Consider the following 17,914-nt stretch of genomic DNA (forward strand, 5'->3'; position numbering starts at 1 on the left):
AAAAGTAACTTTCCGATCAAAAACATGGAATTTTGGCCTTTAGTATTCTTATATTCTGTTAGATTTATAAGTTAGACAGAGTGTGGAATGGTAAATAATACCAGAGTAAGTCATTAAAAGGGGTGGCACGGTGGCTTAGTGGTTAGCACGTTCGCCTCCCACCTCCAGGGTTGGGGGTTCGATTTCTGCCTCCGCCTTGTGTGTGTGGTGTTTGCATGTTCTCCCCGTGCCTCGGGGGTTTCCTCCGGGTACTCCGGTTTCCTCCCCCAGTCCAAAGACATGCATGGTAGGTTGATTGGCGTCTCTGGAAAATTGTCCATAGTGTGTGATTGCGTGAGTGAATGAAAGTGTGTGTGTGTGTGCCCTGTGATGGGTTGGCACTCCGTCCAGGGTGTATCCTGCCTTGATGCCTGATGACGCTTGAGATAGGCACAGGCTCCCCGTGACCTGAGGTAGTTCGGATAAGCGGTAGAAAATGAGTGAGTGAGAGAGAGTCATTAAAAGTGTGTAAAAAGTATATCTTAGTCTAAGGTGTGTATCAATCCAAGGTTTTCACAAGGTGCTCCTTTTCACCAGGTTCCCTCATACTGAGATCCCACAGTACACTTTGTATGTAAGTTCCCCCAACGATCCCGATACAATCCAGCACAATATAAGGACCTTATAAATGATAACCTCAAAACTTTTACTGAGATCAGACTGATGTTGGGTGAGAAGATCTGGTACATTTTGTGCCACTCTACGTTCTTCCACAGCAACCTTGGAAATCCATGACTTTATAAACTTTATTTGGTCAGGTTTGGGCTAGCCCCTGTAGCCTCACTAAAGGTAAATCCTACTACCACAACAAACAATGGTTTTCTAGACAATTCTGTGCTTCCATCTTTTTTGGAGACTGGGAAAGAACCACAGGTGGGTGTGAAGGTCATGGGTATTTCTGGCTGTAGAGTGTATTGTAGTTAGCACTGCCGAGTGTGCACCATGTGTATAAACCTTCTACTCTATCTCCACTTTATCTCCATATCATGGGTATAATGATCTATGTGTTAGTCATTTGTCTGAAGATTATGGTCTCTATCACTCACACACCAGCTACACAAAAGTGAAAACACTCATTAACATCTCACCACCTGCTATGTTCTCAGATCAGTTTCATTTACTGTTTCATTGGATTTCACCAATTTAATCATTAAAAACTGTCCCATGAATTTCTCTCTATCAGCGATGCATAAAAATTGCTTTCTAAATGGAAACTGCAGTCATTTTCTTCTTCTTCTTCTTCTTCTTCTTCTTCTTCTTCTTCTTCTTCTTCTTCTTCTTCTCCTTTAATTTTATTACTATTGATGGTTGTGGGATTATAAAAGTTCTCTCCCATACAACGAGAGGAACGTTGAATTGAATGTTTAGTTTGTTATTACCTGATCATCACATCCATGGATTTTTTTTTGTCACACACACTTTTCTAGACAGTATCTGTATCACTGGAACTTTGGAGAGGCCAAAACCGGCTCCTGCGAGATTTTCTAATAAACACACTATAAAGTTCAAAACACTTCTGACCACCACATCTATATATGAGGAGCTCTTTTCCAAAACGCTATAAATCCATTTTAATAGTTTTTATGAAAATGACTTTTTTTTTTTTTTTTTTTTACCTAGACCCACACATTTTGTTTATATTCAATTTATCCTGTTAAAATTTTCTGTTGGCTCAGTCTGAACATGTTAAACAGCGATTGTTAAATGAAACAACAATTTTGTTGAATATAAATTCAAAGTTTCTTTTTATTTTTTTCCAAAACGCTATAAATCCATCCTTTATTTTATGTGTTTTTTTTTATTATTATTTATTTATTTATTTATTTATTTATTATAAAAAGAGACATAAACCAACAAGAGAACATGCAACATATGACATCAGGGAAATAAATATCTTCCAAATAAAATAAATAGTAACATAAAATAAATAGTAAAAAATAAATATTTTCAATTTCAGGGTTCAATATACTGTAGTCCACCACATAAAACAATTTAATAATTTAAAAATAACACACATACAAACAACACTAATTAAATAAATATACAACAATGTTAACAATAAGACTGCGCACAAACAAACATCAAGCAATGTTGGATTGCGTCGAACGCTCACCGAAGTCTGATTGGTCGAGAGGACATATAGCGTTTAGGCAAAAAACAGGTTTGGCGCTTATCGCGGTTTGGAAAGGAACTGCAACTTGCAGTACATTTTAAACAAGGAAATAAAGCGTTTTGGCATGAAACATTGATGGAGCAGTATATAGGTTCACAACACAGCAAAATGACATGACAAACTCGTTTTTTTTAATTTTGGAGTTTATCGCGTTTTGGAAAAGAGCTCTTCATATGTTCTTCATCAAACTGTTCTCACGTACAGTACTTTAAAGCAGACAGCTCTATAGTGTGCACCTTTGTGCTGTAGAATTATAATTTCCCTTCACTGGAACTAAGAGACATGACAACGCATCTGTGCACAAAGCCGCTGAAGCTCCATGGTGTGGAGCTGGTTGGATGGTGGAAGAACTCGAGAGCCCTGATGCTTTGGGACACCTTTGTGATGAACTGGAACTGGAGTCTCTTCAGCATCCCGACATCAGTGTCTGATCTCTAATGAGATCAGATGCATTAACATCTAGTGGAACATCTGATTCTAAAAGCGCCAGGGGGAATAAATCTGGAACGAAACGAACAATCACGCCTGGTCACTCACTTATTACTGTAACAAGGCTACAGTTATATTATATTTTTATACAGTATTATTTCACTATATAATATACGATTTATCATCAGTTTCATGACTCATGACATGATCTTATTTTTTTTCTCTAGAGCAGACCTGTGATCATGTGCAACATGGTATTTTGATCAAAGAAACACCCCCGTGGGTTTCAGATCCTCTTTCAGTAACTCAAGCAGGGACTGACGTCTGACGTGTCGAATAACACCGGGGAGAAAAGATCACCCAGTTTTTTCCCCGTGCGGTTTCGCTGATTTAAAAACAAAATAAAATCCAACAAAATGTCATCCGTGGTCCAAAAATAGCTTTCGGTAGCAAGAGATACTGAAGAAACTCTGTGTAATTAGTGAAGATTCCTGAGAAAAACAAAAAGGCCATAATTTGGATATGAGCATGGGAAATGAACTTCTGAACTTCAAAAAGCAGAGTCAGGATTTAATTCTAGAAGTTTCTTCCACTGACTGAATGTTTTAAATTTTATTGAAAAATTGATTCCATTTAAGAAAACTATCCTACAGTTGACAGTTTATTACTTATATTAAACAGTACACTAGCAACAGTGTGTATGTGTGTGTGTGTGTGTGTGTGTGTGTGTGTGTGTGTGTGTGCGTGTGTGTGTGTATTATGTTCATAGTACATATCCTCCTGTATATTTCGGTTTATAATAATAACAATATATTTTGTTTATAGCACAGTAAATTTTAGTTTATAGTAATAGACATCTGTATTATATTCATAGGACATATATATATATATATATATATATATATATATATATATATATATATATATATATATATATATATATATATATATATTCATCTGTATATTATATTCATCTGTATATTATATTCATAGAACATACATATCTGTAAATTACTGCTTATAGTAATAGCCATATATTTTGTTACAGCAGATATCCTTCCGTAAATCTGTATATTATGTTCATATTACACACACATCTGTAAATCACTTCCATATTACCATTTTATTGTATTGTACCATTTTACCATTTTATTTTATTTAACTTATTTAAATCTTACGCAAATATACGTAAACACTGTATATCCTGCACCTGCTGCTACTGCACTCTGGTTAGACCTAAACTGTATTCTGTTGCCTTTTACTTGTACACGTGTAATGACAATAAAGTTGAATCTAATATAATATATATATATATATATATATACACTGTATATAACTGTAGGATATATGTTATATATATGTGTGTGTGTATTTATGTGTGTGTATGTGTCTGTATGTTTAAATGTGTGTGTGTGTATGTGTCTGTGTGTGTATATGTGTGTGTGTTTGTGTCTGTGTGTGTAGTGCCAGTCTTTCTGGTACTTTTTACTATTTTCAGAAGGTGTTAATTAATTGTAAAAAAAAATCACAGGCTTCTATTAATGCTCTGGTTCTAAAACATAATTCTACCTATTTTTTCTCTCTCAGGAAATATTTCTGTAACTTTTATGGAATTAGTCTGCAGTGTCAGCGCTCATAAACAGTCACAGGGGAAGCTGGAACATTCATTTTTCTGACATCTTCTAGGATGCTCATTTTTGTAAGACGAGAAGCTTTTTTTAAATGAATAGTTTAATTTGAATAGTCGAATTTCCAAACAGATCCAGTTTATGGAGGATAAGAAACTTTCCATTACTGTGTCATCGTGTCATTCGATTCTTTTGTTTTTTTTCTTTTATTTCTTTGTTTTATTTCTCTATTCGGCTTTTATTGGTAGCTGAATGCTGTAAATAAATAGAGTCTTCTCTAGCCGTCTTCATCTTCATCTTCTTCTTCATCTTATTATTATTATTATTTTACACAGTCTGTGCTTCAGTGCTGATTGATAAATCATTGCATCATTTGACTCGTTTGACTATTTTTATGAAATATAAATTCCTCAATTAAAGATTAGGTTTAAATCTCATATTTGAGATTTAAACCTAATCTTTAATTGAGGAATTTATATTTCATAAAAATAGTCAAACGAGTCAAATTACTCTCTAATTTAGACTGATGATCTTTATTCGAGATCTTTTGGGAAAAATCAGAGGGTACAGAACGTATAGTGAATATGTGTGTGTGTGTGTGTGTGTGTGTGTGTGTGTGTGTCTTAAACCCAGTAGGTGTGTTTGTATCCAAGATAATGTCAGTTTAACACAGTTGTTAGACTCAGAATATTGGCTCTGAGCCCAGACTCTGCTCCAGTATCTGATGCTGGAAATGACTAAACTTTCCCACATGATTCCTCAGAAGCAGACGTGTTTTTTTTTTTTTTTTTTCACTTTTAAATGGAAGACCTGTATGAAGTGATACACTTAGTCCTGGTAATACTAATCACATCACATGTTTCTACCGATAAACAGATTTAAAATCAAACGTGATTCTTGAAGCGGACGGATTCCCCAGCGTCAGAGGCGAAGCCGTAGCTTTCCGTTTTTAAGCGGTCGAATGATCGAAGGCTTTTATTTAATAATTCTTTTTATTTAAGCGAAAAAAGGTTCTTCTGTTGATTGAACGACTATTTATAGCTCCTACATATGACAGGAACTTCAAAACATCAGAAGTAACTATAAACGGGTAAAAAAAGTAAATAGAAAGTACTGATGTGGTGTAAGAGGAAGAAAATAATCTGAACATAAATAATAAAATGAAGAGTAACAGTACAGGAGCTTCATCACTCCGTGCTGTTGGTATTTTCCTCTAACAGAATGACAGTGATTTATGATGAAGTTACAAAAATAGAAGATCTTTTCTACCTAATTACTACACACACACACACACACACACACACACACACACACACACACAATATTTCCCCCTGTTCTGTGGTAAACTCCACAAAACCTGAGGCAGGAAAGCACCCACTAGTCCTCTATAAACACACACACACACACACACACACACACACACACACACACACAAACCCAAAGATTGTATAAAACCAGCTAATGTGAAGACATCCTGAAGAAACCGTCGCTGAACCACTTTCCCTAGGAAGGAAAACCAAAAAGAAGAAGGGTCTTAAATCAGATGGCATTTTATGGTTAAACCAGGAACCACAACACGGGTGACTCTGATTCAGAAAGTGTTTTTTTAACCACACTGAGGAAGTGAGAGGGGCAGGAGCACACACACACACACACACACACACACATCAGTTTTACCTGTGCCTGTGGTCTGTGTAAACATCTCCTCTGTGATGGTGCAGCTCAATGCAGCTCACTTTATCTACAGTTCATTGCCTGAAACCATCCTAAAGCTTAAACATCTTCAAATGCACAATGCATCATGGGTACATTATACTCACTACTGCACCTCGGTGCAAAGCTTGCAAAACTAAGTCTACTTCACACATCGACACTGAAGACTACAGCCAATCTGATTGGTCCAATCAAAATGACCAATGACCAGAAATGTCAACAAACCAGCTACTAGCATGCTTCGTTCATTCGTTCATCTTATCTGTCCAGAGAACCATGAGCACACAGGAGCCACTTAGCATCAGTGCTAACATGGTTTTGGGACAAGGAAACCAGAGATTCCAGAGAAGTCCCACAGAACCGGGGTCCCAAATAACATACAAAAATATACACACTTACACTATGCACTCTAGCGTCTAGGAAATAAACGTCTGAAGGGTCGTATTTGTCTAACAGAACCTTGGATCCACTGAGGTATTTCTGAGCGCCTGAGCAAGGCATTTATAAAATGAGATAAATGTATAAGTAGCTCTGGACAAGAACGTCTGCCAAATGCCATAAATGTAAATGTTTCCCAGTTGAAGGTGAAGGACATCAAATGTTAAGCCACAGTAGGTTTAGCAAAATATGGTGAATTTTTAAATATCGTCGCTGTCAGACGGAATCCTCGTATCTCCAAAACCATTACTTTTCAGGAAATTAAAAAAACGTGTACCTTATCTGCAGTGCACAGGGTTTAGTCCGCGTTGCAGTGGATTGTCTTGCGCTAAATTCCTGTCCTCAGACGAGCACCAGAACTAGCGGGGGTCAAAATTTTTTTTTCTTTGAGCCCAGTGTTTTGAAGACATTTACCTCAGAAGACGTGTTGATTCGTTGCGACTCTTCTTGAGGAGAAATATGCCGTGAAGCTCTCCCACAGAGTGAGGAAGAGGTGGACAGTTGAAGTGTCCAATGGAGTTATGAGATTTGTGCTCAAGCTATTTTCAAGACTTTAGATTGGTTAATAACTTGTAAAAATAACAGACTCACGTGGGGACTGACCAATAGCATCGATATGTGAAAAAATATGAACTTGACAAAATTTGGACATACGAGGTTTCCGCCCGACAGCGACGATATGTTGAAAATATGAATATCAATGTGTAGTCATTTAAAAGACGTGGTCTTTGCACCTGGTCACTTCATACGTTTTCTGTGATCCGATAGCTATCCGATGGTAGAAAGACCAGGGGTCTCATTTATAAAGCGTGCGTACGCACAAAACGGGGCTGGAAACGTACGTACTGTACGGCAGTTCCCATGCAAAGGTTGTGATCTATAAAAAACAATCTTGACAAGAGAATGTGCACACCTTTAAGCAAACATTGAGCTGTGCGTACACACATTCTGGAGACAAAGGGAATTGGCTACACAGATGGTGAGGTCGTGAACTGAAGTTAGATTGTAGAAAATACATGTGAGAAGAACGATTATAAGAATTAATAATGACATTTAATTTTCACTCCATTTCATACGTTATATCCACATTATCATGAAGACTAAATCCAACAGTGTTATTTGTGCCGATTGTTTTAGGCTATATACATCTAGTAAAATCCAAACGTAATTCAAAATTTATTTAAAAAAAATAATAATAATAATAACTAGATTTGTAAAGTTCGTTGCTACAAACTTTGATGTTGGCTTTGATGAGTGCAAGTCTTCGCAAAGGCCATTGCTTTTTGGAGGCGAGTGGACATAAGGGTCAGTGTTACTTTTGGAGGCAAGTGGACAGAAAGATAGGGTGCCAAAACATTTGGAGGCAAGTGGAGACGAGCATGTGACGTCATCCGAATTCTCCTGAGGAAGTTCCCCTCATTGTTCTGAGTGTTTTGATATGTCACATGTCCATGTTGTAAAAAGTTTTTTGATTTTGCATATTTTGGGGGCGGGGCTGTGGGACAACTAAAAGGCCAGTCAGTACACCAATTTGAAAGTTTGTTCAGAGTATCACCCTAAAGGAGCTGGCCGAGTTTGGTGTAGATAGTTCGAAAGCTTGCCGAGTTATAAACCTCCAAAGTTTATAATGGGAGTCTATGGGGAAAAAGGCCACTTTGGGACCCAGTACCAGAAGTACCGGTACTCAGATCACTTAGAAAAGTAAGAGCAACAAACTTCAGACCAGCGTCTACAACATATCCGAATTTGGTGCATGTGGCTCGAAAGCCCTAGGCCACATAAAATTTTATACATTTTTGTCTAAGCTTAAATAGGAAAACAGAATGTTGGCTTCTACAAAGCGACATAATAATCAGCGCTGCCTTACAGTCACATTGTCCACAACGGGAGCGCAGGAGGAGATGGCGCGACTACATGTGATACAGAATAGCATGAAACACCTTTTTATTAGAGAACTGCAGAACACAGTGTAAAAACGAAATATTTTCCTTAATGTACATATATCATAAAATGTCAAAGTGTGCAAATACAGTCATGAAGCACAATCGCTACTCATCATCGGTCCTAACTATTACGGTGTTCATTACAAAACCGTCATGAAGAAGCATGTGTTCACTATAACATTTTCGTCTTAAATTTTCGCCCACAAATTAATTCTGTGATTTTATCAAGGTGTTAACGATCAGTCTAATTGCTAGAAACATATAAATCCTCCGGTGACCCGGGTATGTAATGCTTCATGATGGCACTGTTGGAGGATTACGCCAATGGCAGAATAAGGACAGAATGAGTTTTCAGGGACCATGATGATTTCCTGGCCATGATGATTTCCTGGCTAATAAGCCGATTTAGATTCCCTAGAGCTGTGCTCTTGGATCTATGTGCTGAATTGGGTCCAGTATTAGAGAGGGCAACACGCTGGAACCATGCCATCCCAGTACAAATACAAGTCCTCACCACTCTGGGGTTCTTGGCAACCAGCTGTTTCCAGCGGGAATTGGCAGACAGGTAAATTATTTATATAAAAAAACTATAAGTAATCCTCAACTTTGACTCTAAGACCTTTTTGTATATGAAATTATTCTATTGGAATCTATCATCTCACCCTACAGGTCTGGTATATCACAGCCATCCCTGAGTGCCATAATATCTGTCGTTTTGAATGGTATACTTAATATGGGTAGTCGATACATCAGGTTCCCCTACACTGTGTGAGAACAGGCCCAAATTAAAATGCAATTTGCAGCAATGTCTGGTTTCCCAAATGTAATCGGCGCAATTGACTACAGTCATGTTGCTATAAGGGCACCATCTGAAAATGAATTTGCTTATGTTGAACAATATTAAAAAGTAGAAACTGTAACAATTTTGTTTTTAATATAATTATAACCTGCAGGCGACAGTGGCTACCCCCGAGACGCTGACTCCTCACCCCATTTTTAAACCTGTAGAGCGCAGAGGAAACTTATTATAACGAGGTCCACTCTCGTGCCCGCACAGTGATTTGCATTGACTATTTATGGTTAAAAATGGGCGTGTACAGGGCGGGATTTGAGGCTGGTTCACGTACGCACATCTGTGGGTGATCTGTGATTTATAAAGGGAACATTGCTTACAGGTGTGCGTACGCACGGTTTTATAAATCGGAATTTTTTTGGCGTACGCCATTTTTGGCTTTTGGGCGTACGTAAACTTTTAGCAGGGATCCTACACACAGTTTTATAAATGAGACCCCAGGTCTAAATGCCCTCCGAAACGTTTTGGAGACGGATATAAATCCGATGTAGCATAACCGTCGTAACGAGTTTTTTCGTCTTCTTTTTGATTGCGTTCTGAAAACCGCGAACACCAAAGCATGTTCCGTTTCAATTATTTAATTAAAATATATTAGCATTTTGGGCGGGAGTAGAAAGATCGGATCGATATCTGATTCGCCGAGACGCATTTATGTGGCCTAATGTAAATGGAACATTTTTAACCAATCAGATAGCTATCGGATCAGAGACAACACATGAAGTGACCGGGTGTAAAAAGGCCCTAAGACATCTCTTCCACCAGGAGTGTCTTTAATTTTTTTTTCATCCGTCGTCATAAACCCGCCCCCTTCCACTGGACTAGTGTGTAGAGTGTATAATATTGTTCGCCTCACACCTCCAGGGTTGTGGGTTCGATTCCCGCCTCCGCCTTGTGTGTGTGGAGTTTGCATGTTCTCCCCGTGCCTCGGGGGTTTCCTCCGGGTACTCCGGTTTCCTCCCCCGGTCCAAAGACATGCATGGTAGGTTGATTGGCATCTCTGGAAAAATTGTCCGTAGTGTGTGATAGTGTGAGTGAATGAGAGTGTGTGTGTGTGCCCTGTGATGGGTTGGCACTCCGTCCAGGGTGTATCCTGCCTTGATGCCCGATGACACCTGAGATAGGTGTCACCGAGGTAGTTCGGATAAGCGGTAGAAGATGAGTGAGTGAGTGAGTTTATAATATTGTGTGAGTATACGATTTGGGACGCGAACCTATGACAGATAACTGATGTGATGATGGAACCTCATCAGTTTCCTTCTCCATGAATTCTACCGTAGATTCCAGACATTTTCCCACTGAATTCAAAACGTTTCCTCGTCACTTCTCACAGCTCGCATTTGTGTTTTCAGCCCTTCTCATTGTATGTGATGGGATTTTAGTCACCCTGGCTGTGAAGATGATGACTCATCAGGAACTTTGGGGGAAAAAACAGGAGTGAGATGGAGTTATAAGAAAGCAACCGTTGCTAAAACCCGTTCTAAAGAACAAGTGTATATTGTTTTCTTTGTCTTTTATTCGAATATACACTTCTGTATCATGGTCAAGTGTAGACCTGCTCTGGAAAAAAATCAGACACCTCCTGCAATATTTTAGTAAATATACATTATGTGATTAAAAGTATGTGCACCCCAGAGCATCACACCCATACAGTATGTAATTTATCCCCAAACCTGTTTTATAAGAGGTCTCTGTGCTGTAGCTTCACTGGAACTACGAGACTCAATCCCTAATCCAGCCTGACACTGCACATCTGTGCACAAAGCTCCTGAGCTCCATGAAGAGACATGGTGTGGTGGTGAAGGTTGGAGTGAAGAACTCGAGTGTCCTGCACAGAGACCTGACTCTGACTCAACACCACTGGGGATTAGGATGAACTAGAACTGGAGTCTCCTCAACATCTGGACATCAGAGTCGCTGATTATAACAGGAAACCCAGGGGGAAATAATCTGGAGTGAGATGTTCAGCAGGGACATGAGTTGAACGTGATGGTCAGAGGTACACAACTATTCAGCATGTAGTGTACACAACCAGGATAAAACTAAACTACTCCTTTGTTATTTGTTGCATTGAAAATGATCAGAAAAGAGAACTGAAGCTCTTTTCAGCAGCCTTGGAGCTCACTCATCCTATCTTTGAAGGTTTCCATTGATCTGGTGTCATAGCTGGAAATCAAAAATGCTTTGTGTTATAATCCTGAAGATTTATTGCCACCAAGATGTTGAAACATCAAAACAAACCCAGCTGCTTTGATGTACTACAGTACGCTCATGTATACAAAGGGTTCCCTAAGGGTTCTTCGTAAACATCTTTCTAAAAGAAAAACTCTTTGATGTTGAGGTCTTGAACCGGACTCTGAGAAAAAAAGAAAGCACTTTAGGCTTAAATACGTGCGTGAAACTGCACCTCAGTGTCTATGTAAAAGAATTGACCTTTACCTGAAACATCCTCTGGAGTGAAGTGTCCATGTTTCGAAGTCTTCAGTCAGATGATATGTGGAGTAGTGTTTCTCCATCGTGGTCCTGCGGAAAAACCTGGTCTGACGACAGAATAAGTTTATCCAAAAATTGTAATTATCTCTTAGCTCGCTTAGCGCAGCAATTTTCCTCGATCACGGCAGGAACGCCAGAAGGTTGTCTAAAACGAAGAGCAACAGAGTTCAGCTTCGTTTTTAGCTCATGAGTTGAATCCAGTGAGTTTATGAAGTAAAGGTTTCTCCAGGAATGAGAAACACAAACGAGCTGCAAGGACATCCATACAGTACACGACGTCCATAAACCTTCTCATAGGAGCATGTCACAGGCCCTAGTGGTGATACAGCTGAATAAAGCTGCTCTGTGCTACGACTCGGTCGCAATGAATCATGGGAATCTCACTGTACACGGTGTAGAGCAACTGAACATGGAAAAGCAGATAGATATTAACTTTATTTTAAACATACATGAAATCACATACAGAAAACCCATGACTCCGAGACTGCTATCCAGGGCATCGGCAATGCATTCTGGGTAGAGCTTGGGGCTATAAAAAAAAAAAAAAAAAAGGCATCTGCTTTTTCAAGCGATTTTCTACAAAAGAATCGCTGAACCCAACGTTACGCAATGAACATATGCTCTAGACGGTCCTTGTGTATATTACAAATTCCACCTTTTTGTTTTCCTGATGGTGCACAGAGCACCTCGACGAGGACGTGGAATTAAAAACGCATGAAGTGCTATAGAAATAAAGCTATTATCTATAAAAAAGATATAGGATTCTGAGGTAAAAGTACTAAATGAAGATTATTTTTGATTAATTATTTACATTAGATGATCATGGCCTCATTGGGTGACCAACATCACTGACTGATTGAATGATCGACTGATCGATTAATCAAATAATTTCTTGTATCTTCTCACGAGCAGTCAAGACAAACGTGGTTCGATTCATTTAAGGAACAGAAAGAGTTACATTTCGTCAACATGGCAACCTTTAAACATCTTGTTCTAGAACTTTGTATTGAATTAGATATTTAGACCAATATCAAAAACTGACACACTCTAAAAATCTACATTTAAAAAAGAAAAAACATAAAAATAAAACGCCAGAATATCTTATACTTTAACCAGAATATCTCTGTGGCATTCATCATTATACACACAGTCGGGTCTGAAAGTCCTGAAAGTTTTTATGTCATCAGGTATTAAACCGAATCGCCGTTAAATGCTCGATTCTCATTGGTCCGAAAGGGTGTCATTCACGGCTCTGATATATATTCGCACGCTTGTTCTAATACGTTACGGTTGCTATAGTAACGGCTCGTTTGAAGAGACTCGTATACGTGAGACGCTTCCTAAAACTGACCTGATTTTAAAAATGTGTTTTTATTTACCAAAAAAAACAACAACAACAACAACAACAAAAATGAACTAGATTTGTAAAGTTCGTAGCGACAAACTTTGATGTTGGCATTGACAAGGTAAGTGGAGACGAGCATGTGACGTCATCAGAATACTCCTGAGGAAGTTCCCCTCATTGTTCTGAGTGTTTTGATATGTCACATGTCCATGTTGTGCTAATTTTTTATTTTCACGTGACATCATGTAACGTTATGTGACGTCATCTGAATACTCTTGAGGAAGTTCCCCTCATTGTTCTGAGTGTTTTGATATATCACATGTCCATGTTGTAAAAAGTTTTTTGATTTTGCATATTTTGGGGGCGGGGCTGTGGCACAATCGGAAAGGCCAGTCGGTACACCAATTTAAAAGTTTGTTCAGAGTATCACCCTAAAGGAACCGAGTTTTGCCGAGTTATAAACCTCCAAATTTTATAATGGGAGTCTATGGGAAAAAAGGCCACTTTGAGACCCGGTACCGGAAGTACTGGTACTCAGATCGCTTAGAAAAGTAATAGCAACAAACTTCAGACCAGGATCTACAACATAACCGAATTTGGTGCATATGGCTCGAAAGCCCTAGGCTTTTTTTTTTTATAAAATAAAAAATTGTATAAATTTTTGTCTAAGCTGAAATAGGAAAACAGAATGTTGGCTTCTACAAAGCGACATAATAATACCCTCGGTGGTATGGTGAAGTTTTCTGTAAAGATGTTTATTTATTTATTTATTTATTTAATAATGTCTCCAGTCTCAGCACCTTAACTTAACCGAGCCTAACTAAAACTTTTCTGACGCAGGACTGTGTACCTCAGGAGCGGGAGCAACACTCTCAAACAATTTAAGAGAAAAATGTGTCTGATGTGGAAATGTCTGATTATAGCTGTTATAATGTAGGTGTAAAATATTAAATGTAAGTGAAAAACTGATGCATGATGAAACAAAGTGTGTACAGGATGTACGAAGTAATTCTACACTATATGATAGAAATATACGTTATATCTAGAAAAAAAAATAGAAAAATTTCTTTGCTTTACTTGTTATTTACCTTGGATTTGTTTTTGGTGATTTCTCGCTGACGTGTGATTTATATCCGTGTTTCTTAGCGACTGATTAAATAAAATGCTCCTTCTTGACGAATTCAGGTTTTCAGACCCGACTGTGTGTTTAACTTCTGCATGTTTTGGCAATTTTACACTAGGACTTTAAGAAGGATTCAGACAGGATGCCAATTTCTGTCACAGGTGAACTGTTTAGCACCTCAGCTAATGCGGGAAAACACTGCATTGCTTAATAATAATAATAATAATAATAATAATAATAATAATAATAATAATATACAATGCATATAAAAGCAAACAGATGAATAGAAAGTACAGCAGTTCGTTCGTGTGGTGCAGTCGTTTCAGGTCCAAGTCGCATCAGTGTCCTCCGTAGTGTTGAGCGAGGGCAGGGTGTGGGTAGGTGGGTGGGGGCATGTAAACATTTGCACAGGCGCGGTCTTCTTGGCTCAGAGGGGACACAGAAAGCCTTGTTACCCTGAACAGAAAGTCTTTTTACTGTACCGCAAACTCACTTAAAGCCTCAGAGCTATAAAAAAAAGTCCTGAATTTGTGAGTGACAATTTCCAAGGCATCTCTATGCCAGAAAGGGGCGGGGCTTAAATCAGTCATTAGCCAAACGCAACCCTGACGTAGAACTTCTTCGACTTTCAGTATGCTTAGAAAGAAATACTGGTTTTACCACACAAAATAGTTCAGGCATGAAATAATATTCGATTTAAAAAAATGTCGTAAACGTAACGGCAAAGCTTAAAGTTAACTAGCTTGCCGTTTGTTTACACTACATGTTTGCTAGCAAACCTACACAATATAAAGACCAAATGTTATCTGGCTCTTTAGCCAGCATGGATACCGATTTAAATGATAGCATGACATGGTGACAGAAGGTTAGTCTGATATTAACAAGCTAGCTAGAGTTCTAGAGCGGGTCACGTTAGCTAAATGAACTAGCTAGGCGACTAACTTTAACTCAGTAAAATGCTAATGCTAAAGGTCTATGTGGCACAATTAAAACCAATATTTATGCTACGTCGAATGAAAAGAAATGTCGTGAACGATGTCATAAGATCGACTCTGACCGGTAGGCTGATGAACTTCAAATCGTGAGTGTACGTAGCAATACTGAAGAATAAAAAAACAGTGTGTGTAAGACAGAGAAAGTGTGAGAGAGAAGAAGAACCTGAAGATCTCTGAATCCGAATCATTTTCAGGAGTTTATGGTCGTGCAGGACGGTGGAGTTTCATGGCTGTGCATTTATCAAACTGTTAAAAATCTTCAACCCACACACACACTTACACACACACACACGCGCACACACACTATCACTACTGTATTTCAAAGATTGGCTACAATAAACCGCTAGAAATAGGAGAGAGAATTATTCTGACTGTAGTTAATGAGCAGGCTTGAGTCTCATCAGGTGACTCGGTGTACAAACTCTGTACAAAGACGGCGCTCGGCCATAGAAAGGTCTAGAAAGAGATTTAGAAAAGAAAGACACTTCTCGCTGAGGTTCTTGAGGAGAGCTAAAGGGAAACGTTGTCTGTGTGTTAACCTTCAGAACATGCAATACTCTGAATCCAGGCTTCCCTGTAAAACCTCCGTGAATCATGGCACGACAAAAAAAAAGTCTTCTACTCGAGTCGTAGGTGACGGAGAAGCAAAAGTAGAGCGGTTGAGACGAACGTGTGTGATAAAGCGTGATGAGGCGAAACTTAGAATTTCGCTCAAGATGAAAGAGGAAGTGAGAGTGTGAGATAGCTGTGGTGTCTCTGGTTAAAACAGAGGACGGCGTGTCCATCTGTGGTTTGTGTGTGTTGGTGTGTGTGTGTGGGTGTAAGTGAGAGAGTGTGTGTGTGTGTGTGTGACGCCTTGCCTCCATGATGAGGATGAGGCAAGATTTAAAACGTCACATACTAATTTTCTTTTCCACTATGCAACTGGGAAGGACTTAGTTCTGCTTCCTCTCTCTCTCTCTCTCTCTCTCTCTCTCTCGCTCTCTCTCGCTCTCTCTCTGTACGTGGCTTTGTGTAACAGGAAGCTGGATTTATGACTCTTCCTCTCCTGTAGTCACGGCAAGTCGCGCTGACACAGAGAGGTGATCGGTCAGTCCGGCCAGCTGAGTGATGAAACTGAACTCCTCGATGTCCTGCAATAACACAACAATACACACGTTAGGACTTTTAGGAAATAAAGTGACTGTCAGATGCAGAAAAACCACACGTGTGGGTGGCTAAGAGGTGAGAAAGATAATAACAAATTAAGTCATTTAAAAGATGTCATCTTTTATAGAGTTTTTTAGATGTTTGGTTATTTCCCAATATTACAATCGGACGATCAGACGAGCTGAGTCGTTTGAGCAGCCCTGCCTGGAAGCTCCGCCCCCTTTCCCATTTCGCACTGGTTTAGTTTTCCAGATTGTTCAGAAAGTCCACAGTGGTCTAAATCTAAATGTACAAATTCCATTAAAGACACGTTGGTTTTCCTCCATTTTTACATATTTGTCCCACTAAATGGTTTCAGATCCTCATACAAAATGTAATACAAGACAAGAAGAAGATAAAGAAACAAAAACACGTTTAAACATAAATCAGTTCATTTCATTTTGCATGCTTGAAGTTAGCCACACTGGAGATCTTTCACATCCTGCACCAGCATCTCTACAGGCTTTAAGTCAGACTTCAAGCCACTCCAAACACTTCATTTTGTTTCTTTGGAACCATTCAGAGGTGGACTTGAGCTTCAGATCACAAACTGATGACCCTAACCCTAACCCTAGGACTTTCTAGTAGAATTCCTGGTTCTACCAGTTATGGCCAGCAGAAAAGCATCTACACACCATCACACTACCACCACCATGTTGTCTTGTTGGTTTGATGTTCTTACTGAGTTCCACAGCCAAGCTAGCCCTTAATATTCCTCTTGGTTAGCAGTGATCCTCAACTCACTGCAACTCACCAAATTATAATGTTTTTCTGTTACAGTGGACTGGTGAATTCTGACCTTATCTGAAGCGAGCGGTGCCTGCCATCCAGGATGAGTAACCACTGTGTTCTTGGAGGAATTTGGTAGACCGGACACTTCTGGGAAGATTCACCACAGATCCGTGTTTTCTCCATTTGGAGATAATGGCTCTGGTTGTGGTTTGCTGACTTCACATTGCCTTAGAAATGGATTTGTAACCCTTTCTTGACACGTATTTCTCTGATCGTGGCAGAGTGGGCTGCTTGCTGAGACCGTTTTTTTAACCCAGGCCTGGGTGCATCTTATGCCTCTTTTCCACCAAAAAGAACCGGGTGCTGGTTCAGAGCTAGCACTGGTGCTGGTTCAAAGTTGGTTCCACTGGCGAACCTTCTAAGAACCGGTTTGCCTTTCCATCGGTTAGAGAGCATCACAGAGCCGAGTCTGACGTCACTGTTTACGTGTCACGTGTCCCAGCAACTTTAGCGCAGCAGCAGCAAACACAAACACATCAACAATGGCGGATGTTGCTTTACTGTTAATGCTCCTGGCTTTGTGAACCTACATTAGCATCCAAACCTGGCGAATCCAACGTGTACGTGCAGCTCCATGTAATTTGTATAAACGGAGGTTGTGATGGAGAAAGTACATAACGTTATTTTATCATTAACACAGAAAAAAGTTAGCCTTAGCATGTAGCTACTTACTATCATGTGTGCTGATAATGTATCATATCACGGTAAAGTAAAAGTGTATTAAACATTAGTATACTTAAGGTACATTATCAAATGCGCTTACAG

General features: G+C 39.1%; 1 protein-coding gene across 3 annotated transcripts in view; it reads right to left on the minus strand.

The window, feature by feature from the left end:
* Nucleotides 1–12,223: 12,223 nt before the first annotated feature.
* The window catches only part of smpd3 (sphingomyelin phosphodiesterase 3), a 49,307-nt gene continuing 43,616 nt past the window's right edge, over nucleotides 12,224–17,914 (minus strand). For all 3 annotated transcript variants that reach the window (XM_060885733.1, XM_060885732.1, XM_060885731.1), the window contains exon 8: nucleotides 12,224–16,302. In XM_060885733.1, the coding sequence (XP_060741716.1) occupies nucleotides 16,201–16,302 (102 nt within the window). In that variant the 3' untranslated portion in view covers nucleotides 12,224–16,200. The remainder of the gene's footprint in view (nucleotides 16,303–17,914) is intronic.

Source organism: Tachysurus vachellii, chromosome 13 (genome assembly GCF_030014155.1).
Source record: "Tachysurus vachellii isolate PV-2020 chromosome 13, HZAU_Pvac_v1, whole genome shotgun sequence".
NCBI lineage: Eukaryota > Metazoa > Chordata > Actinopteri > Siluriformes > Bagridae > Tachysurus > Tachysurus vachellii.